This window comes from Artibeus jamaicensis, unplaced genomic scaffold, assembly GCF_021234435.1.
Source record: "Artibeus jamaicensis isolate MK-2021 breed Jamaican fruit bat unplaced genomic scaffold, CSHL_Jam_final contig_797, whole genome shotgun sequence".
Lineage (NCBI taxonomy): Eukaryota > Metazoa > Chordata > Mammalia > Chiroptera > Phyllostomidae > Artibeus > Artibeus jamaicensis.
The window spans coordinates 5,211,954-5,236,093 of NW_026521977.1; the positions used below are offsets into that span (position 1 = coordinate 5,211,954).

General features: G+C 42.5%; 1 protein-coding gene across 1 annotated transcript in view; it reads left to right on the forward strand.

Moving 5' to 3' along the window:
- SPON1 (spondin 1) overlaps window positions 1–24,140 on the forward strand; it is a 271,874-nt gene that overhangs the window by 143,143 nt on the left and 104,591 nt on the right. Inside the window, exon 6 of the mRNA XM_053673014.1 lies at window positions 17,929–18,077. Coding sequence (XP_053528989.1) covers window positions 17,929–18,077 — 149 coding nt within the window. The remainder of the gene's footprint in view (window positions 1–17,928; window positions 18,078–24,140) is intronic.

Consider the following 24,140-nt stretch of genomic DNA (forward strand, 5'->3'; position numbering starts at 1 on the left):
GAGCCTTATCTCTGCCCCTCCAAGTTTGTGAGGTCCCTCCCTTGGTCCTACCAATGTTTCCAAGCCCTGGAATTCCACCTCTTGGGGCTGTCAGACCTGCCTGATGTCCATTGTCCCTGGTATGCCCTAATACTGGGAGGTTCCTGACCACTCACCCCTACTACCAGTTTCTCTGTCCTTTTTTTAAGTCTGCTCTGGTCTTGATTCTGACAGCACCCTTGAAATTTGTTCAGGCAATGAATAAATTATTCCACTCTTTATTTCCCTCCAAGGAAGAATTAGGAAGCCAGACCTCAGCAAGCAATTCCTGCTGACCCCACTTACTGTGATAATTTAATCAGATGGACAGCTATGGGGGTGGGGGCAGTTAGGGAGTGGAGAGATCAAGCAAAGAGGAAAAAGGACTCACGGACATGGACAGTAGTGTGGGGATTGTGCAGGGGGTGGCTATAAGAGGGATAAATGGTAATGGAAAAAATATAATAGAAAGTAAGTTTTTTTAAAGAAGTTTTTTAAAAAGAAGGAAATATTCCTCTAATCATAAACTATGCCTCCTCATCAGGAGAAAACAGACTTCTGCCTAGAATTGCACAAACAGAACTCTTCCATTTCACCAGAGCTCCGGGGAATAATAGGCCACCAGCTGCCACCTTAGGCTGCAGGTTTCAGGAACGGGGAATTTTCCATCCTGACTGCTGCCTCTGCAGTGTTCTCAGCCACCAGCATATGGTGGTGGGCGTGAGTCCGAGCCAACTTTTGTGTTCCTAAGTAATACAGCTGAGATGCTGTCCTCCTTTGCTATAAAGTTTTGAGTACTCATCAATCACCTGGTTTCCTGTATGCACCTACTACGTGCAGGCCTTTAGAAAACAAGTCACCTCTTTATGTATTTTTAAAACTATTGGTGGGAAAGCCAAAGTAAATGAAATACTCAAGGCAAAACTAATAAAGTTCTGATACTACCAAAGCAGAAGGAACTTGATCAAGGTCACAGACCCCCGGGTAAATTTGCAATTTCATGCTATCACCCTGTGTTAAAATACAAATTCTTCAACTGGACTAAATTCACTAGGACCTGACCAGTACCAGTCTAATCTCTTGCCCCTCTGCAGTTTGTACTCTTGTCTCCATTGCCATCTTAGCTTCCCTGACAGCACCATGCTGGTCGTTCTCCAGACCTTTGCACATCTCCTTTCATGGGCTTGCAACACTCTCTCCAGTCACTCCCTTTCATCTGACCGATTGCTGGCCAGTCTTTCATTCTCTGCCTCAACCCCACTGCCCCAGAAAGCCTTTTCCTGTTCCCCAATCTAGATGAGCAGCCCTCCTCCTTTCTTCTCAAGCCTTGTGGTTATCCTATCATGACAATTTCCATGCTGCATTGTAATTGCTCATTTGTCTGTTTGATCCCCCTCATAGGCTGAGTAGGCTGAGGGCCCCTTGCCTGGTTTGTCTCAGAGTCTCTGGGAGCTTGCATAGCAGTTAGAGTATAATATGTGACCACTGAGTTGCATTAAGATAAATAAAGCTTTTGCTCTAATAAACTGCCTCCCTGAGAGGTCAAATCACAGAATAAAGATACCCAGCTTTGCATTTCCCACCTATTGGGCTCCACACAGGCTGAGGTCCTGGCCCAGAGCACCTGACCTCTGATCTTTAGAATGTGCTAAGGTAACCTTTGACCTCCACCTCTACCTCTTACAAGTTCACAGCTCATCTCTGTCGTTTCCCTGTCATGTCCCCATTATTTTTGGTTCCCATACAATGCAGCTCAAGCCTAGGGTTGTCCAGAGTGAGACTTGAGAGACAAGGAAAGAGAGGTAAGGCTGCCTTCACTATCACACTTTCTTTTCTTTAAGTGAACTTTTTATTGATGCATAACATACATACACAAAAATTGGTAAATCATAAGTGCACTGATCATAGTTTGCCATTCATTTGAACACATTCAAGTTGCCCGCACAAAAAACAGAAGACTGCTAGGACTCCAGAACCTCCTTTTTTTCCCTTCCAGTTTTGCAAAGGGCAGTCACCACCTTGACTTCTATCATTGAGTAATTTTTCTTATTTTTAAACATTTATAGATGGAATTTTATAGCATATACTCTTTAGTGTCTGGCTTCTTTTGTCAACTTTATAGTTTGTGAGATTCATCCACATGGTTGCAAATAATTTTGGTTTGTTCCTTTTCATAGCTGTATAATACTCCACTGTGTGGCTGTACCTTTCATTTATCCATTCCATTACTGATGAATATCTAGGTAGTTTCTAGTTTGATACTTTTATGAATAGTGCTTTATAATAAGCATTCATGTGCATGTTTTTTGGTAAATATATGTACAGTTTCTGTTGGTTATACATTAGCAGTGGAATTGCTGAGTCACAAGATATGTAACCTAATTTTAGTAAATACTATTAGGTAATTTTGTACAAGAGAGATCTGGTGAATCTACATTCTTGGCAGCACTCAGTGCTATTCATCTTTTTTCTCTTTTCATTTTAGCTATCTGCTGTATGTGTAGTAATATATTGTGACTTGAACTTGAATTTCTTTGAGTTTGACTACTGTATTCACACTGGTCCTTTGAACAATCTAAAGTGACTGTTCAGGTCTTTTGAATGTTTTCTCTATTGAGTTGTCTTCCTTTTTCTTTTTTTTTTAAATTTAATTATTGCTCAAATACAGTTTCCTGTCTTTTACTCCCATACCAGCCACCCCCCCAGTGCTCCTCATTGAATCCCAGAGTCGGTGGATTTGTGTACATTTTAAGACCATGCAGGCTCTTTAGGCAGAGTTTTCTAAAATTCCAGCAGTTTCTTCCGCTTCCCCAATCCTCACTGGTTTTTACATCTAGAAGTTATGGGGATTTATCTTCCCAGTGCTGGAGCCCTGGGCTGTGTGGTCTGGCATGGGACTGGTATTGCTCAGTCCCAAGGTATCCCTCCCAATTTTATCTACTGTACATGAATGTGGGACCACCCATGCCTGTTTCACCACTGCCACTGCCTCTCCACTCCACACCACATCTCCTCACTTCTCCACCCTGTCTCTACATCTCCACCCCTCCTACCTGCCTGGATGAATGTGGCCTCTTTAAATCCTTGGTTGTCAGACTTCCATACAGTTCAATTTTCTGACAGTTCTGGGTGTTATTTGTTATGAAATTTAGTTATAATTCTTTTTGTGGTTGCATGAGGAGGCAAAGCATGTCTACTTATACCTCCATCTTGACTGGGAGTATATTACTCCTAATCTTTGATGAACAAAAGGTTTTAATTTTAATGTAACCTACATCATCTTTTTTCTTTATGGTCAGTACTTTTTGTGTCTCATTTAAAAATCTTTTGCCTACCTCCAAGTTCTGAAGACTTTGTTCTATATTCTCTTCTAAAAGCTTCATTGTCTTTACCTTTCATATGTAGATGTTGAGTTGATCTGTAATTGTATTCTTGCATGGTTTGAGGTAGGAGTCAAGATTCTTTTTTTTCCCCCCCAGACTTATCGATTAGAAGGCTGATCCTTTCTTTTATGCATTAGCATCACCTTTGTTATATATCAAGTTACTGTGTATCTGTGGGTCTATTTATGGACTCTGTATTATGTCTTTCTGTTTATTTGTCTATTCTTCATATCTGGGAGTGTTCATTCTCCAACTTTGTTCTTTGAGATTATTGTGTCTATTCTTGGTTCTTTGCATTTCTGCATACATTTTAGAATTATGGTCTTAATTTTTATTATTTAAAAATCTGCTAGTATTTTATTGGGTTTTTGTTGAATTTATGGAAAAATTAGGGGAGATTGATAACTTTACCTCATTGACATTTTTAATCAACAAATCTGTTATATTACCCCATTTACTTAGATTTACTCTAAGTTCACTCAGTAACGTTTATAGCTTTTTATGAAGTCTTGTTCATTTTTCACGAGATTTATTCTTTAAAATATGTATCTTATGCTATTGTAAATAAAAGGTTTTTTACCTACTAATTTGATTTATTTGTTACTGTATATAGAAATTAAATTGATTCTTGTATATCGACTTAGTATCCAGAGACCTTGCTAAATGCACTTATGAATTCTATTTGTTTATATATAGATTATTTTGGAATTTCTTACAGGCATAATTATATCTTACCAACAGTTCTTATCCAACCCTTAAGTCTTCTATTTCTCTTCCTTGCATTGTTGTGCTGGTTAGAACCTGCAGTACAGTGTTGAATAGGAATGGTGACAGTGGACATTCTTGCCTTGTTCCTGATCTTGTAGAGAAAGCATTTGATTTTAGCAGTCATTGTGGAAAGCTTTTAGTATTTTATTATTAAGTATGATTTTTGCTACAACTTTTCTCGTATATCTTTTATCAGGTAAAAAAAGTTCCCTTCTATTCTTAGTTTGCTGAGATTTTTTAAAATCATGAATGGATATTGGATATAATCAACTGCTTCTTCTATATCTGTGAAGATATTCATATAATTTTTTTCTGTTAATATGATAAACTACTTTGACTGAATTTTGAATGTTAAACCACCCTTTTATTTCTGAAATAAACGCGATATGGTATACTTTTTCCTATATAGCTAGTTGTCTCATTTGCCAATATTTTGATTGAGGTTTCTGCATCTTTGGTCATGAAAGAACTTGGACTCCTATTTTCACTTTTACCTTCAGCTTTGAGGTGGAATTTTTTTAACCTCAGCCTCCTCTTCATCCTATATGTAGACTTGGTTAAATAGACTTTGCTTCTATTATTAGTTTAACAAGCTTTCCGCAGAGCCTCTAGCTTCTCTCTCACCAGCAGAACAAAAAGTCTGCCCAAAGACAATGAAATCACTATCCAAGTCCTGGTTCAACCACTCATGGGCAATGTGCCCATTGGCAAGTTACGGACTTTCCACCAGCCCCCGTTTTCTCATCAATGAAATGCTACTGAAAGCAAATTAGGGGATGTGTATGAAGCACCTGAAAAAAGTATGTGCTCAGTAATTCCTATTCTTTGCTATCTCTTCTCTCCGCTGCCTAAAAAAATTTTAAGTACAGAAGAGCATTTTGGCTTTCTATTTACAGGGCATAGCTGGCAGTTAAGATTCAAACCTGAAAAAATGAACAAATGGTCATGGGAGAAGCCCTTTTTTTTCCTGTTAGACTCTAACAAACAAAGCAAAGTTATTTACTGCTCCTGCTAAGTTTTTGAATACAAGCTCCTAGATTTTTTAAATTAGATAAACATTGCAAGAATTTATCATCCAAAGTGCTGCAGTTTCTTCCCTGGGGTTTCAAATTCAGATGTTAATGGTATATTAACCATTTGGAAGGTGTCCAGGAATATAGCCTCTCTCCCATATTTAACAATGTTTATGTGGAAAAGTCAGCTTGGAAGGACAATGAAATAAAGTTCCTCTTTCTAGAAATGTAACCCCAGTGCCATTTGTCAGTGCACAACAAACTTTTAACCAGCCTCCGCAACGGCTTGACATGGGAGTCTGGGGGTGCCCTGAGGTTATGTTCTTTGCCTCTAAGATGAGAATCACTTGGTTGACTAGGCTTTAGAGATGTCTGAATAAATCACAGTCAGAAGTTCAGAAAAAATTGGGTTGGAAAGGCCGAGTTTGAAGAAGGCTGAGATTTATGATGTCAAGAGCCAATGCCTGCAATGTTGTCAGGGGTTCTGCATAAGCACGGTTCCATTTATTCCTTTGGTATCCCCACCCCAGGAGCTGATTCTGGTGACAGCCATGTGTGACATCAGAATGACCTTCTCACTACATCTGGACTTAGTTCAAGCTCTGAATTCCCAACGGAGTAGAAAGGGCATGGCTTTGGCAGATCTGACTATAATCTCAGCCCTGCCACTTACTAGCAGCTTGGTTTCCTGGCCATAACATACATAGGTGGTAACCAGCCACCTAGGATAACTACTGTGAGAGCAGAGGGATGCTAGCGAATACCTGTGAAGTGCATGATGCAGGGAATATGTTCAATAAATTGTAGTGGTTGTGATGATAATGATAACAATGGCAACAATGATGATGACAATGACAATGCAGGCATTGTCTACAGGTTTGGGTAGAGGGAGGCTGAAGGTTCATCTGTATTCTATAAGACTACCCTGCTTACAGAAGCAGGAGAAGCAGCCCCAGCTGTCTCTCATTTAATCTCCAGACTGTTATTTTATGGGTCTCTGGGCCCGAACACATGATCTTACTTGAATGAGCCTGTTTCAATTTCCCCAAAGGCAGAGCCAGAGGCAAGGACTTCGGTGCAGACACTTTACGTAGAAGTTATCTGGGAAGCATGAGGAAAGGAAATGAGGAAGAACAGAAGGGGAGGAGGAGGAATCAACCTAAGAGTGCATTGGCATCAGTGTACTTCTGGGAAGTGTACAGAATAGAATAATCTGCCTCCTAGACTTGTCCACCAGTACCCACCCCTCCACACACTACAGATTGTCTCCAGGAGCACTAACTTCCCTACATTCCCAGCCACTTGTTTATAGGCCAACTGAGCCTCACAGCTTCAGAGAAGGCCATGAGGAGATAAATGGAAAGAAGCACAGCCCACTTGAAGTAGACACTGACTGATGGGATGGATGAGCACTCACACCTGCCTACCATCATTGTGGCTGAAGGGAGAGGTAGATGGAGGGTGTGTGATACAAAGCACCGAATGCAACCGCCACAGGCCAAAGCTTAGTTCAAGTGTGGGCTCTTCCTACGTGCTGTCTCCCTGCCACGTGTGATTCACCACTGTGAGACACCCAGTCCCCAGAAGGGCTCGTCATCTTCTATCACCACTTCCTGGGAGGGGTTACCTGCACAGCTGGTGCTTACACTGAGCAGTACTCAGATCTACCCCAGATTCCAGAGTTGTGCTGTGCCATATGCTAGACACATCTGGCTATTTAAATTTAAATTGATTGAAATTAAGTAAAATTTAAAATTAAGTTCCTCAGTCACACTGGCCTCTTGTCACTTCAAGTAGTCAATAGCCACATAAAGCAAGGGGCTACCATATCAGACAGTGGAATATGGATCACCTCCATCTTCACAGAAAAGTTCGCTTAGAGCTTCTCCAGAGTGACTGGCCTGGGTCCAAATTCTGGCTCTGCCACTTAACAGCTGAGGAACTGAGCAAGTCATTTAAAGTCCTGTGCTTTAATTTGCTAAATGGCCTTGTTTGAGGGTTAAATAAATAATAATAATAATAAACACAATATAAAAAACAGCTAGAGGTTTACTAGCTGTGATCGTTATTTCTCAGTTTCTAGGGCAATAGGTGAGTCAGACAATGTTTAAAGACCCTTCAGCCCCAATCCGGACCCTGGGTCCTTTGTGGTTCATCTCTGGGCTCCTGCAGTGTCTCCCGGTGCTCTGCCACATGCCCCAAGTTTCAGAACAGAGAGGCTAGTTTAGCCACTGCTTCCCTCTCAGCCTCTTGTCAGTGTCTCACCCTGACTCCAGAAGATAGAATCTGAAGCCTAACTGAAGGCTTGTGATAGGGGCCCTACTGGCCGCTCTTCTGTACCTGACTCATTCGGCTGCCATTCTCTCACCCCTTGCTCCACCCACATGATGGGCTTCTGTTACCCGCCCCCCACCACCACACACCAGAGCTACATCACTACCACTGGAACCACAATTAAGCTGACCAAAGCACTGGGCAGATCCAGCCATCCTGCAAGATTTTCCCCTTACCCTAAAGGACCTGTGCATGCTCCAGTTTGCTCCCAATCCTTGCCTTCCTTGGAGAAATGGAATTTTAATATTAAAAGTAACATTTATCAAATGTTTATTATACAACAGGAACTGTGGTTTTTTCATATGGATTTTTTCCTGTAATATCCATAACAACCGTAGCAGGTAGGTACAATTGTTATTCTTTTTTCACAGGTAAGAAAATCTAGGTAGCTTGTTCAAGGTCACACAGCTAGTAAATGAGGGAAACAGGAATGTGGTGACAGCCTTAAATCAGGAGGAGGTCTCCTTTTTTCTCTTCTAAGACATTTGAAAAAGGGGTGAGTTGATACATAAAACAGCATGGGTTTTATGTATCTCATAAAACAGAATCTCAAATGTATTATGTTGAGTTAAAGAAGCCAGACTCAAAAGGCTACATCCTGTATGAGTCCATTTATACCATATTCAAGAAAATGCAAAACTGTAGGGACAACAACAGATCAGAGGTTGCCAAAGGCTGGGGGCACAGGAATGAGACTGACCCCAAAGGGGCACATGGCAATATTTTACGTAACAGAACTATTCTATATCCTGATTGTGGTAGTGGTTACATGATTGCATGCATTTGTCCAACCTCACTAAACTGTACATTCAAATGGATGAATTTTATTAAATTTTAACTATACTTTCATTTTTAAAAGGATATAAAGCATACAGTAATTTTCCCCTGGTTGCCCCCAGCATTTGTCCAACTACGGGAACAAAGTGGAGCAAAAGTCAGTGTTTCAAAAACTTGGTGGTGTCAATGGGTTCAGGGCTCAATAGGTGAGATCCCAGACGACTTTTATGAGGAGAGCTGGCAGGGCTACAGATCAGAATCGGGTGGCAAGGATTCCAGAAAAGAATCAAGCAGGGGAAACGAAAAAGTGAGCTTAACTTCCTTGAAAAGCCCAGAGGTGCGGGAAAGAGAACAGGTAGGCTTTGTGGCAAGAGAGCATTGATGGAAGATTTCTTTCACCCAGAATGAGAAAACTTGAACCTCTTTACTTCAAGGGAAAAGCTCTTCCATGAAAAAGAGATTAACGGTGGACTTGACCCAGGTATTTGCTATCTCCAGGACTCTCCATCCTTTCATGTACATCTGAGGTCCCAGCTGTTTTCTTATCCCTTCGGCCTGAAGAACTTATAAATTGACTCAGCCTTCATTTATCTGAAAACGTGGTTTATTTCACCCTCATTTCTGCAAGGTATATTTGCAGGATATAGAATTGGACGGTGACAGTCTTTTATTTCTTTTAGGACTCTAGAGGATCATTTCATTGGTTTCTGGTTGGTCTTGTTTTGGAAGCCAAAAGTCATTTTTACCTTTGTTTTCCTAACTGTAATCTGTCTTTTGTTGCCTCTGACTAGTTTTGATATTTTCTGTTTATTCCTAGTTATTATCAATTGCTTACAATGTGTATAGGTATATATTTTTTTAATCTTCTCTCAAGGATATATTTTTTATTGATTTTAGAGAGAGACGGGGTGCGGGGGTGGGGAGAGACGTCAGTCAGTGGCCTCCTGTACACACCCTGGCCAGGGATCGACCCCACAACCTAAGTATGTGCCCTGACCAGACACTGAACTCACATACTTGGGGTGCATGGGAGAGCACTCCAACCAGCTGAGCCACCTGGCCAGGTCTAGGTGTAATTTTTAAAATCCCGTTTGTAGTTTATCGAGCTTTTGCACCTGTAGATTGATATTTTTCATCAAATTTGGGGATATTTCAGGCATTAAATATTTTTATAATTCAATTTTGCTATCCTCTCCTAGAACTCCAACTACCCCTGTGTTAAACTATTTATTGTCATTCTAAAGGCCACTGAAATTCCAACTAATTTTTCCACTTTTTTCTGATTCATTTTGAATTGTTTCTGTCACCCTATATTTCAGTTTATAGATCTTTTCCTTTGCTATGTCTTAATACAGGTATTATGTTTGTCAGCTCTAGAATTTCCACTGGGTTTTTAAAAATAATTTCTGTTTTTCAGCAGAGAGTCCCCATCTGTTCACTCATTAAGTCAATCTTTTTGTAAAAAAAAATCCTTGAACATATTGATTATAGGTGTTTTAAAGCCCTGGTATGTTAATTCCAACATCTCTGTTAGAAACTCTCTTTATTGGATTTTTGTGCTCATAGACAATATTTTTGTGCTTATTCACATTAGCAATTTTTAATTGTATGAGGGACCTTGGGAATGCTACATTGTTAAGTATCTGGATTTGTTGATGTTTTGACCTGGCAGATGGTTAATTTGCTGTCAGATCTACTTGTTTTCTAGGCATTGTTAGGGTAAACCTAGAGTAGTATTACTCTAGGGATAAAGTAGTTTTACTAGTTGCAGCTTTTCTAAGGTCTCAATTCAATGCTCAGGGTCAGCACAACCTCTCTAATGTGGATGGTTAGAAGTCCTACATCTCCTGCATTGTGTGAATTTCTGAATCTCTTAGCTTCCCAGTAGCTATGCTCTCCGAGGCCTGTAGCATCTCACCGTGCACATATATAACTCAGTGTTTGGTCAGAGATTTAAGGGGATGTCTCTTCGTATTTATGGACTTCCTTCTCTGCACAGCTCCCTCCTCTCTGGCATTCTTACCAGTAAATCCTGTCTACCTCAGCAGCCTCAAGTTTCTACCTGCCTCTCCTCAGCTCAGTCAGATCGCCACCTTCTGCTGTGCTACACAGTCCTGCACCCAAAACCAGGAGACATTCAGGACAAATCTAGGGCTCACTTCTTATGTTTCCCTCTTTCAGGGATCACAGTCCTTTGCTGTCTATCTTCCAACATCTGGAAGTTAGTGTTTCATATATTTCACCCAGTTTTACAATTATGTGCAGAGGGTGGTCAAGTGCCATTTACCGCAGAAGTTGTGTGAGCATGTATAGATTTGGGAATTGTCTGCAGACAGGACTATTGTATTCTCTTCCCTGCTTTGCATGGCCTTCAAGATAAAATAAAAACTTACCATTAAGACATTCATATCTCCTCATGATGTGCCTGGCTGAATGGCTTCATTACGGTCATCCCTTCCTTACAAACACACACACTCATGCACACTACTTTACCTACTTGTGGTTTTCCATGTACCTCTGCCTTTTGTTATGTTCTGCTTTAGCACATACTGGTCATTCTGCAAAAATATCCTCCTTCCTATCCCTTAATTGCCTTGCCAACTGCTGCTTATCTTTCAGAATGTAGCTCAACTACCATCACCTCCGGGAAGCCTTTTCTGGTTTAGTCAGGGTTAAATGTCTCCTTATTTGTGCTCTTATATCACTCACTCTGTGTGTGCCTTTATCAAGGCAGCATTGCACACAGTTTTTTTGTAATCACCTGTTATGACCTGTCACTCGTGCCCTCCACCCTCCCCTCCCAAATGAACATCTCAAGGACAGGGACTAAGTCTGATTCTTCTCAGAGTCTCTCTGGAGTGACACAGGTTCTAGCAAACTTTTTCTATAAAGGGCCACATAGTAAATATTTTAGGGTTTGCAGCCAGACAGTCTCTCTGTCATTACTACTCAACTCTGCCATTGCAGGATGAAAGCAGCCATAAACAGTAATAAATAATAAGTAAAATGAAAACCTCTATTGGAATAAGAACAGTCAGGGAGCTATAGCTTGCTGACCCCTGAGTTAACACACAGTATATGCCTAGCAAATGTTCATCCAATGAACTAATTAACAGAATAGAATATTATTATTGGAAACCTCAGAGGAAATAACAGAAGAATATAACCAATTGCATAAGTGCAAGGGTTTGTCCTGGAATGGAAAAATGACACTTCTTTGAGACCTGAAAGAAGGAAAAAAGTTTAGTTGAGTGCTAGGTGTAGGAATTTCTGGCCTAATTGACATATTTCCCCACACAGGACTTTTTCCAGGAGGCCACACAGGGATGAGATCCTGAAAACCAGAATGCCTTGGTTAGAGTGAGTTTCTGAAGCAGCCAAGAGCAGGAAGAGCCACAGAGCAAGTACAATCTGTGTCCTGGCAGCACCCAGGGGCAAACCCAGAGGAGCCAAGTCCTGGAGCCAAATCCAAAGTGTCAGAAACCATGCAGATTCTGGAACCAAGCCTAGGATGAAAACAGCAAGGGCAAGAGGGAAGTGAGATCCAAGATGACTTTTGTGAATAGAGCTGGCAGGTCCACAGCATTTTTCTATTGGCCTATGCATGGATGAGTCTGTGGATGGGTCGACCTTGATCTTCAGAAGAGTTAGTGACAAAGTCATCTAGTAAGAGATAAAAGGGGGAGAAGAGGATAAGACTTAGAGATTAGAGGAGTTCCAGTGTTGCTAGTACAGCAAATTCCACCCCAAAATAAAATTTGTTCAGGCTGAGTTTAGACAACAGGAGGCTGTAGCAAACCAGCCACCAAGCTGTAGAATATTCTCCAGTAAAGTGCTATAAATGGATGTCAAAGAAATGAATGGGTGGCTTTCTTCAGGACTGGGATTGGCAGGGGAATATAGCCACTGTCAAAGCAGGAAATCTGGGCTGTCACTGAACACCTGCCATATGTGGAACACTTCAGAGAATCGATCTACTGTGCAGCATGCCTCCTCTTACACCAGACAAAGGCCAGACTTGGTTCTTCTTTTATCAGTTATGGATTTTTAGGCATCATTGTGAACACTGGTAATTTAACACCAGCCTTGACAAAAGAAAATGTGTCTAAGGTTACTACACATATATTCAGGATATACGTCCCTGGAGTGGCTTTTAGACAATGCACCTGGTTGGCTGTCAGTATCTCAAACTCACATGTCTAATCATTTCTTCCTCCCAGCTTTCCACCTGCTTCTGTCCCATCTATGCCTCATCCAAGCTACTGGGGGTAAATGTCTGGACCCAGATAAGTGAAGGCTGACTGAATACTGCCAGAACCAGAGAGAAGAATGCAAAACCCAATAGCTGTGGCCGTACCTGAGAGCAGAAGGGGCTGGCGATAGTCTTGGTGCCTCTGCTCCTGCCCCCAAGACTGAAGCCCAAGTGTTTCACCAAAAACCACAGCAATGGCCTCCATTCCTTTCTTAAAGGAATGAATATTTCTTTAAGAAAGTTGCAAGCATTTAGTTGGTTCCTTATCCCCAGGCTTTCTAATACCTGAGGCTTCTCTCTCTCTCCTTTATATCCTGGAGGATGATAGAACCAGGTCTAAATTTCTCTTCGTCTAAGTTTACTGGATTCTGTTTAACCACCTCATTCTGTAGGCCCCAGATTGGAGTCACATTTAGACAACTCTCTACCATTTTTTCATATTCAGGTTCTTGCATCTAACATTTCATCTCTATGTACCAGTTAAAAGTCAAACAGCCACCCAATCACCCAACCAGATCCCTGTTGGTTCCCATGCCATCCAGAGACTTGTCTGGGTTTGCCCTGCCTTGTTCCAATTTAATTTGATGGACTAACATTTATTAGCATCAAGCCTGTTTGGTGTGCCAGCCACTAGTCATTACATCAGCCTCAGAACAACAGGAGGGTGGTCATGTCAACATGTCTACTTAACAGAAGAAACTGAGGTCGAGAGTGACTAATTGATTTACTCAATCTAGAAAGTCTGAGAACTGAGGTTAGAATACATGTTAGTCTGATCCCGTAATCAGAGTTTTAACTATTTCACCAAACTGCCTCCCAAACACTGTCCCATATTCCCCTCTTACTGCTTCATACCTCTGCCCCCTGCCCCCATTTTCTCTCCACTGCCCTAAGTCAGACCTTACACAACTCATGCAGAAATGTTGGCGGGTTCTCTGTTTGGTGTCCTCCCCGGGCCCTCAGGAGCGTGTCCTGTCAGAGACGTGGTGCAGGCTGGTGGACAAGAGCTGGGCTCTGGCACCAGACACACCCGACTCACTGCCAATTCTTTCTCCCCTCCACTTCTGTGATCATGGATTAACCCAATGTCTGTGGGTCTAAGATTCCTCATTTGAAAAATGAAAGTTATGATAACATCTGTATCAAAATGGGGTTTTGTGGGGAGCAGTTTAGTGTTTCATGAGATAATGTTGGTCAAGTCCCTGGCACAGTGTCTGGCACATGGTATCAAGTCAGTATGTAGCTATTGTCTTGTCGTTCTTCTCAGGAGGAAACTCTCGTGATGTTTCCCCCCTTTGCCAATGCCATTTACCACAACGGACACTCAGCACCCTCCACATTCTGGCCCTGACTCTCTTTTTGAATCTTATTTATTTGCCTTCTAACTCTCTACTCACCAACTGATCTTCTCTGGTTCTGTACCTCTCTGCATGATATAGGGAAAAGAGAGTGTCTTCTGGGATGAGGCAGACCTCAATTTGAACCCAAGCTTTGCCCGTCACTCGTTCTGTGAGCTTAAGTAGGTTCCTTAATATCTCTGGGCCTCAGAGTTCTTATCTAGAAGATGAGAATGAGGTTGTAGTGAGGTTTAGACCTAGGAAAGCATCTTACCTAACACTTATTAGGTATTTAATCCTCTTGTCTATTTTTCAGTAGAATCCTTTTCCTACTGCAGGATCTTCCCATGGAGAATTTTCCCAGCTCTGCCACCTCCTTCCAGATTCCTCTTGTGGATTCCCATAGTGCTTTCTGTCTGTAATCACTCAGAGGCCTCTGTTTTGTACAGTTCTTTAAAATTTTTATAGTTCTTTCCAAAACCAGTCCTATTATTTTGCACCACTCTGAGAGACAGTCAAGCCCAGTAATTATTCTCTTTTTCCAGTACATGATGGTAGTTGCAGAATAGGCACAGAGATGCAGATTGCAGAATAAGGCATATAGTCAATAATGTCAAGACAACTGGGTATGGGGGCAGGTGGGTGCTTGAGGCAATGCCGGGGTTGGGGGGAGACTCTATAGAGTGCATGGTTTTATGGCCTCTTTGCTATCGTACATCTGAAACTGGTGTGGAATGGTATTGAATATAAACTTTAGTTGAAAAATAATTTTTTAAAAAAATGGTAAGTGGAGGCTCTGAGAGATCGAATGACTATTTCATAGTCACAAGTGGTGGCCTAGATCTCAGATCTTCTGGCTCTAGGTCATCTTGCTTTTCTCCCCTGTATCATTCTGCACTTGAATGACTGCTCCTCACCTGAAATCATCGTTCTGTCTAATGTTGCAAATTGTTTTTCCGTGGTGCCTGTCTCATCCCACCAGGGAGAGTATAGTCTGGTTCCTCACACTAGCCTAGTGCCCTGAAGATATCTGTTACATGGTTCAAGATACTTAATGTGTTGATATGTGAATTAATGTGGTATGTTGCAAGACCACTGTAGAGAAGCTACAACTGTATTGACTGGAAGATTGAACTGGTACAATGACATTTATTTTGGGGTAAGAAACCACAAAGGCATTCCACTCGTGGGCACTGGCTTCTCTGCAGTTGTGCCTTTAGACTGAATGCTTGGATATTAAGGGAATTTGGATTTAGCTGCTCCATCCCCTGTGCTCTGTGTTCTTTTTTCTGTAATAACCCTGACCATGCTTAATTGTAAGTAATCTGCTTATGCATCTGTTTCCCCACCCCTAGACTATGAGTCCCTCCAGAGCAAGCACCATGTCTAATTCCTGTCAGTGTCCAGGGCCAGCCACTGCACTTGGCACGTACTTAATGGATGTTGAATGAATAAACCAAAAAGGCCCATCTGGGCCCATCTCCTAATCCCCCTATGATTGTGCTTGTTCTTATTCTGTTGTCCTGTACCGCATTGTCTATTTCTTATCTCCTATACTGAATTAAAAGCAGGTTTCTTATTTTACTCATTTTTATAGTCTCCCTAACAACTAGGAAAGGAGCAAACTATAATTATTGAGTGTCTATTGTGTTGCTGGTAGTGATTGCACACATATTATCTCATTTTTTTCAATTAAATTTAATTCTTATAATAGGCTGATAAGGTAGGCATTATCATTTTTGAATTACAAAAGAGGGAGCTGAGACTTGGGAAGATAAAGTAATTGGAATTAACCAAATTTACAAAGCTAGGAGAAGATGATGGCAGGATTTGAATGCCTGTCTGTTGGCTTTACGACCAATGCCTTTCTTTATTATTGTTGGCTGGTGTTTGTTCTTAACAACATGCGGGATAGCTGAGTGTGCTAGTATTAGCTCAATAGGTGTCAGGAATTGTGCTGAACTGAGACGTTGCATCCAATCTGTACAAGCCTGCTCCCAAATGCTCCGAGCACATATACTGCTAACTTTCCATTGGATATTTAAATGAAATGCTTTAGGAAACATACTAAGCACTCATAATGCATCAGGTACAGTGCTAGGTACTGGGAATACAGTTTTGCATACAGGCTGCATCAGGGAGCTTACAGTCTAGTGAGAAAACAGAAATGTAGCAGTGATCATAAAAGTGATCTGTGTTGTGAGGAGACCAAAGACAAGGGCTTAAGTCAGTCTAGGGTGGCCTTAGGAGGCTCCTGGGTAAATCACAAAAGAGGAATGAGTTGGCCAAACCAAGAGTAAGGAAGCACAGAGGGAACGGCATGTGCTAAGCCACTCAGGTACAAAATTGCAGGTAGGATGGGTCTGGAACCAGGAGGAATTCTGGTGGAACAGAGTGAGTGGACCAAGAGATGCTGAAACTTGTCTGCCTGAGTTCACAACATGAATCTAAGGCCAGCATTTAGTTCCTAGCTCTTGCTTACGCAAGCAGTGCTCTTGGCTTAGATGACAACTAGGAAGTGAGTTAGAGAAGTAGTTGGCAGCATCTCCATCTGTCTTCTCTAGGGACATGATAGATAAACACAAGTTTGCATTTCCCTGATGTGTGGGAAATAATGAACAACCAGTTGGGCAGACCCATGTGGTGATATCATCCGCCTGGGGTGGGAAAGGCTGCCCTCAACAGGCCAGGGGACTGGCTTGGTGCTCATGCTCTTAATGTGCCCCTGGGAGTGGGTGCCATGGGGTAGCAGGTGGCAAATGTAAACAGGACCAGGCCCTGTTGAGTATTATTTTCTTAAGTGGTGGGTGGAGTGGAGAGTTCTACCCACGCTGGGCCACAGGGTGGTGAACTGCAAATGTCAGTTGAGTCCACCCAGTTTAAGTTTTCCTCTTTGCTATGCTTGAAAATGTTCTTTAAGTTGAGACATTATAAACCTAACCAAAGAAGGGCGGAGAACTGAGCCAACCTTATGATGAATTGTATGTCACTTAGTAAGAAATGTGTGAACAACCTTAAAGACACAAAACAAACTCAGTGTCACACTGGTGTTGACTCTGTTCCTCTCCTTCCTCTCCCTAGAACTTTAAAAAATCTTCAGGTTAAGAGCTATCTTGGTCCCACTCAGACCTCACTCTGTCCTCCTCTTGTATCAACCGTTAGTGCCCATCTGTATCCCACAGAGGTCATCAGCCTGCATGGTCCTCACCAAACCATGCAGTGGGCTGGTCACTTCCTCACGTCCCAGATGCCTGCCCATCCTCTAACATAGCTAGCCTGCCTGCCCCCCAGCCTGGAAGGTACTTAAAAGCCAGCTAAAGACAACAATGCTTATTCCCCAGAATTGCTACGCCTATTTCGCCCTCAATCCCTTGACCTTTGGCTCCTTGCTGACCTCCCCAGCTCTGTGCTCCAATTTTGCTTCCTCTAATGCATTCTTTACACTGCTGCCTGGATGATTTATCTGCAATTCAAATGTGATCGAGTTATTCCCCCACTCAGAATGCTTTAGCAGTGTCAGACCCTTTCAAATGACATGCAAACTCCTGAAGTATTCAGAACAAGGCCATCCACGAGAAGGCTTCTTCCTACCTCCCCAGCATCATTTCCTGTCCCTTCCCTTGACAGTCTGTGACACAGTAATGCCAAATTACTTATGGTTCCCCAAACACACCATTGTAGTTAATGTTTTTCATCTGCCAGAAATAGCCTGTCCTCTCTATTCTGTCTTAACAAATCTGATTAGTCTTTAAAATCCTCTCAGCTGTCCCCTTCTCGGAAAACTCTCCCAAGCGGAAGTCACCATTCTGGGCTGCCTCCATGTCTTATTCAGGCCTTTACTGTTGCTGTGTCTGCATATTCGCAAGACTTACTTGTTTATAGGGGCTGTTTTGCTCATTACTGCATAGCCCAGGACCTACCACTGAGCAGGTGCATAGTCAGATCTGGTTGAATCATTGTCCAATTACACATCCTTCCCATCATTTGAAGGATTTGAGTTTTAGCCACAGCCACACTGATACCTGTATCCTCATTGGCTTTCCTAGGTCGGGCCAATCACTGGTCTGCAATCATTGGTGGATCCCACTCCAAGAATTACGTGCTGTGGGAGTACGGAGGATATGCAAGTGAAGGTGTCAAACAAGTTGCAGAATTGGGCTCACCAGTAAAAATGGAGGAAGAAATTCGACAACAGGTAAGAAAAACAATCACAGAATAATCCCAAACCAGAAATGCAATCAAAGTGTTCTTTAGATTTCTTTTCCAGGAGCTTGAAATTTATAGTACAATACGCTGAAAAATTGGTACCATAGGAAGCAAAATCTATTTGCTGAGTCTAGAAGGTTTAAATTAGGTTGAGGACAGAGGAACCAGTGTCCATCTTGTTGTCGTTCCTTAATTGTATTTGTGTTTTCTTCAGTCTGTGCTAAAAGCAGCGGCTGTGGACAAATTGTTGGAACTCCACATCTCTGGTTTTCTGAGAGTCACTTCGGTAGATTATGGTTTGCTTACTATGATTTTTAAGAGGGTCGGGGAGTGACATCCAAGTTGTCTAAGCCAAAATTGCCATTTCCAGAAATAAATATTTTTGTATCACCACATGCTCTTGCCACTGTGTCTTGAGGTGTCTGATATATTAGTCAGTCATTAGTCATCATCTTTAGAGACTGAAGCATCTTTTAGGGACCATGTGCCATATTATGTGGGCCCACGAGCCATACCATTACCTCAGTACCCACTCATACCACCGAGAGACAGAGGAGAAATAGCCTGTTGCTCTGATGGGGAATTTTAAGAGAACTGCAGTGTTTCTATGGCCATCCACAGGCTGCCCATGGAGAGGAGATGTCCAGCTTTGGTCATCACTACCCACAAAAACCCTTCGGGCCAGAGAGAGCTCCGTGGGCAGCCATGTCTCATTGCCCACAAGCACTCAAGAGAAAATAAAGAAAGAGCAAACTGCTCTTGGAATGTGGTCATTTCACAACACAGGTCGCTATGAGGCTGCCCCATGTCTCCTGAGACACTAGGCCCAAGTCACATGATGAGCATACGCCCAGAGACCTGAGCTGCACGGGAGGGTAAGCCCAGCTGACAGAAGTGCTTCCCCTCGAAGTCAAAGATCTGGCCTCCCAGCCCCCACAAACCCCAAACTGAATGCAACAAAGGTCACCCTGACTCCTGCTGTAATCCCTTGAGGAATCCTTTTGTACCAAAGTCCAAAAATGCCCAGGAATTAGCTTATGTTTCATATAAAATTGATTTAAAGTCTTTTCTCCATTCTTAGAAGAAAACATGTTTAACCAGATGTTTAAGATTGCATGTTGTTCATCACAAGTGATGTTTATCTGACCAACTACTCAGTGTTTCTCCGATTCTGGCTGTCGTGCCTCACTCAGAAATGGCGTCACCCATTCAGGCCACAGCACAGCCACGTGCACCTGCAAGGTCATGGAGGGTCCATATTGGTCCTGGTCTTTGACTTGTCATGAAGGGTACAGGGGAATCCCTCATTTGAGTTTCTGGTGGTCCTTATTTCTAGTTCTCACGCATGGAATTGTGATACACTGGCTTGTCTGGTTCTGTTGTGTGAAATGGTGAAAACCTTCTGTTACAAATAATGATGGAAATGCTGAAGTTTGCAAATAATTTAGATCAAGAGCAAGGGCATCTTCATAATTATGCCAGTCTCACTTGTTGGCTGTCTTAAGAGGTTTTGAGAGAAGAAGGAAACGTGTCTGAATTGTGAGAAACTGAGACCCCGTTGTGCTGGTGAACATTGTTTGCCATGTGTCATAGCAGTGAAAGGTTGATACCTGGCAGATGGGACCCTCGGCCTTAGAATGTCCTCCTTAGGGAAACGTTCTCTGCTTGGTGTGTTCTTAACCAGCCCACCTGGGATTCACTTTTGTACCGCACAGGCAATTGTCTGCTTGTCCCAGGTGGCTAGTGTTCCTAATGTTCAGTCATAGTGATAAGTGTAATTATGGATACTGCACAGGGAGTTAAAAATCCTGCTGAGCATGTCTCAGGGCCTGTCACCACCTTTCAGCCCCACCCCCTGGGTACTGGACATGTACTATTAGCCCTCACATCTAGTTTGAGAAGACAATATATTACCAGTTTTATAGATAAGGAAACGGAGACAGTCAATAGCTAGAGAATAACAGAACTTGAACCCAAATCTGTGTGGCTTCAAACCCTGTAGATAGTACCAGATAAGAAATTTGCAAGGTCTTATGGACATGTCAGTTGCCTTGTTCAAAACTTATTAAGAATTTCAAGGTGGTGGTGCTGTGAATTCCACAGCATGGAGACCTAAAAGTTTGCAGTTCGCATACCCATGAAGCGGGCCCTGCCTCCCACCTTTCACACCCCCTAAAACTGCCCAACAGAGAAACTCATCTCACCAGCCTCCGAAATAAGCCCTGTTTCCAGAGCTCCACAAACAACACCTTGAACTCCCCAGCTCCTTGGAAAGTCAGTTGGGTAGAGTGATGTTGGGCCCCTTCACATCCAAACAATTCATGGTTATAACACCTACTTTATTATATTTTGATGTAAGTCAGGTAAGAAACAACATAAAAAGGAGCAGGAATGTGAATCCTCCTAGAATATTAAAGTGTCCTCTGAATAAATAGGAACTTGTTTGAACACATCTACAAACTAACACAGTGTTCTCAGCCTTTAATACTTTATATCCTACCAATCACTCTATCAAAAAACCTGAGTCTAACCAGGATGAAAATAAAAAGCCCTCTATTCCCAAGGAAGACATTTATATGCTCACCAGCATTTTCTTATTACAGACTTATCACTCACTGCAAGTTTCAAGGGCATTAAAAATCACAGTAGATGTTGTTGGAGGTAAATCTTATGCTGATGGCTTTCAAACAAATAAACAAACTAATAATCCCATTAGTAGTGGAAAATTGTAATAATATCCATGGGTATAAATTTTAATGTTAATATAATTACAAAACAGCGGGAAAATTAACAAAAAATTACAGCAGCATTACAGGCAATAGTGACACTGGTGGCTGGAGCGGGGGGTAGGGCACACTGCGCACATCTTAGCAGGGAGACAGAGGCAAACGTGCTCTGGCGGGGACTGCGGATTAGCCTGGCAGGTCACAAAGGGGCAACTCGAGGCAGGTGGAGGCAGTAGGAAATGGTAGATGACACCTGGAAGTGCACCAGGGAACAGAAAGTGAGCTGTTGTGTATTCATTGTTCTGAAATTGTTGCTCTAAGACCATTTCTGCTTCATCAAAGTACACATGTATAGCATGTGTACCGGGTGTCTGGTTTTCTGCTGTCTTCTGGCCCAAAGATGGTGCCCCATTCACACCATCTTATTCTCACTAGAAACCTAGCCATCATTCTTGATTCTACCCCCTGCCATAATTTCTGCCTTCCCTCTCAGATCCATCCAGTTAGCTCCCTCCTCAGTACTGCCCAGTCCAAGCCATCCTCATCTCTTGCCCAAATTGTTGCACTAGCCTCCTGGTCCCCCCGCAGCCTCCCATCCTCTGCCTGTCATTCACACTGCCCCAGGGCCACTTTGTGACCATGAATCAGGTCATGCCACACCCCCAATTAAGTGTATTACTTTACTTATTTAATAAATATATTAAACACCTACTCAGTGCCAGTCATTAGAGATGATGTGATCATCTCATTTCCTGCCTTCATGGAGTTTACATTCCAGCAGAGGAGGCAAAGAAAACAATTAAATAATTATAAAGTAGAAGTGAAAAGGAACAGGGGGTGACATAGAGAACTGTGGTAGAGAGGGACCTTTTAAATAAGGTGGTCAGGAAAGGTCTTCCCGAGGAGTGACCATTAAGCTAAGACCCTGAAGAAAAGCATAAAGAAAAAAAAACATTCTAGATGGTGGCAACAGTGTGTGCAAAGACCCCGAAGTGGGAGAGAGATTGTGGTGCTTGAAGCAGTAAGAGAAGACTGGCGTGACAAGAGGAGAGAGGGAGGAGCAGTGTGACACATGAGACCAGGGAGTTGAATGTGGGACTACTTTATCGCCATGCTGCAGATCCTCACAGATGGGGTGGAGAGGCAGGTAGTCTAGGTAACTCTTTGGAAATTGTAAGTTTCTTTAGGGGCATGTCTGCATCAGCTGGGGAAATGCAGACACTGGACGGTGACAGTTCTTGAATGTGCCATTTTCTGGACCCCCCCAGGCTCCACCACTGAGTCCTTTCCTCTCCCAGGCAGGCCAGGTGTCCCTCAAAGGCAGGCGCACACTTGTGGGCCTTCCTCGCTGCCTCTGTTCCTACTCATTCTGCTGTTTCAGTACGGTTACTTATACCTCTTCAGTTTTTAACATGTTTAATTGCTTCCTTCAGATTATTTTCTTATCCGAGGGTCTTAAAGATTAATGTTCCTTTGAGTTGAACTTGCTTTCTCTCTCTCCCCATCACCAGTTTTCTCATTGGTTTTGGACTGTTTGCTCATCTCTAGTGTGGTGTTTTTCTTTTTCTTTTTGTTTTCTTTTTCTAGCTGGAGCCTTTGCTCAAGTTGTGGTGTCTCCTTGGAGTGACATTATAACTTCGTCTTGTCCACCTGACTTTTTGTGTCATTTATCAGTTTGGAATTCCCCACTGCATGGCCAGTATGGCTGGGAACTCTGTTTATACATGAGAGAGGCTAAGGCTTCCATTTCTTGAAGGTGAATTTTACTCAAGGGCCTGGATAGAGGTCACACTTCCTTGCCACCTTCCCAGGTGATGGATGGAGAGTTTTCTCATGCTCTGTTCATAAACAGAGAAGCCCACCAGTGTCCAGCTTGATGCAGGGATGTCTTCTGACATCTCACCTCCCACCAGCTCAAGATCTCCTCCTCTCTCCTCTCATGGCTTACAAACCTCCACTTCTAGCCCCTGTGGCCCGTGTACTGGTCCACAGCCCACACAGGTCGCCATGTACTGGCTCCTGCTCATTGGCCTGGGTCAGATATTTCTTTCCATTTCAGGCATTTATGAATTTTCTAAACTCAGTTAGGTATCATTAAAAACGTGCCATTATAGTTTGTCTAGTATTTCCATGTTTGTAGCAAGAGGAAGAACCTTCTGCCTCAGCCCAGTCTTTCATGTTTCCCGATGCCCACTCAATGTCTCCAACACCTAATACAGCGACTCCGTGCCCAACAAATATCTGAACTGGTTAATCAACAAGCAAGCCACAGATGTCTCTTACATAAAACCATGAGCTGTGAATGAAAAAAAATCACTCACTCATGAAAAAAAATGAACTAGAGAAAAGCACTCCAGCTTTTAGATTCCCTGGACTCCAGGCTTCCCTGCTGGTGAGAGGTCAGGTAATGGTAGGCCCTCGTGTAGACACTGTTTCATCTTCGGGAGGCCCTGCTTTGGCAGATGCCTTATGCCAGCCAGCAGGACGATTTTAGCATCTATGGCACAAGAATCAATAAGTAAGCAGGTGTCCTTTTTTCTTTAAAATTGAAGCAGTTTATAAGGCCCTGGGAACTGGCAGAAAAGAGAACAATTTTTTTCTCATTTTCTTTAAATCTTTAGAGATGATGTATGTCTAACTTAACTTTTATTTTTCTTGATTGATCTCCTAAAATTTGATCACTTTCCTCTAATAAAAACCACTGCCTATTTCTGACATTTTCCAGGAATTATGGCACGCTGCCCCAGCTGATGGAGAAAGTCACACATATACACAAACATACACACACTATAAAAATAAAGCTCCAGTGATCTTCAGGGCTTGTCACACATAATACTGTCTAATAGCTAAAAGCATTGGCTCTGAATCAAGTTTTTCTGGGCTCAGACCCTGGCTTCATCATGTACTGTGTGACTTTGGGCAAGTTACTTAACCCCTCTGTGCCTCGGTTTCCTCTCCTATGAAATGAAGATGGTAATAGTGCCAACCTCATAGTTAACTGTGAGGACTGAGTGAGCTGATGTGTGTAAAGTGTTTGGAGCAGAGCCTGCCCTGTAGCAAGTGCCCACTAAATGTTACCTATAATTACCATGTTTTCATTCTTGGTTCTCCATTTCCTCATCAGTGAAATAAGGGGCTTGTCCTAATACTAAAGAGCCTCTACAGGAGCTAGAAAAGTTAATGTTTCTAAATGTTCAAGTTCATCATGTGACTCCTCAGCCTGAGAACGATGTGCACAGGTGGAGGACACAATTTCTTTGCCATCCCCAGGCTCTGCCTCTGCCTGCCCTTCCTCCCCCTGCCCAACAAGGTGATCCCCCATACAG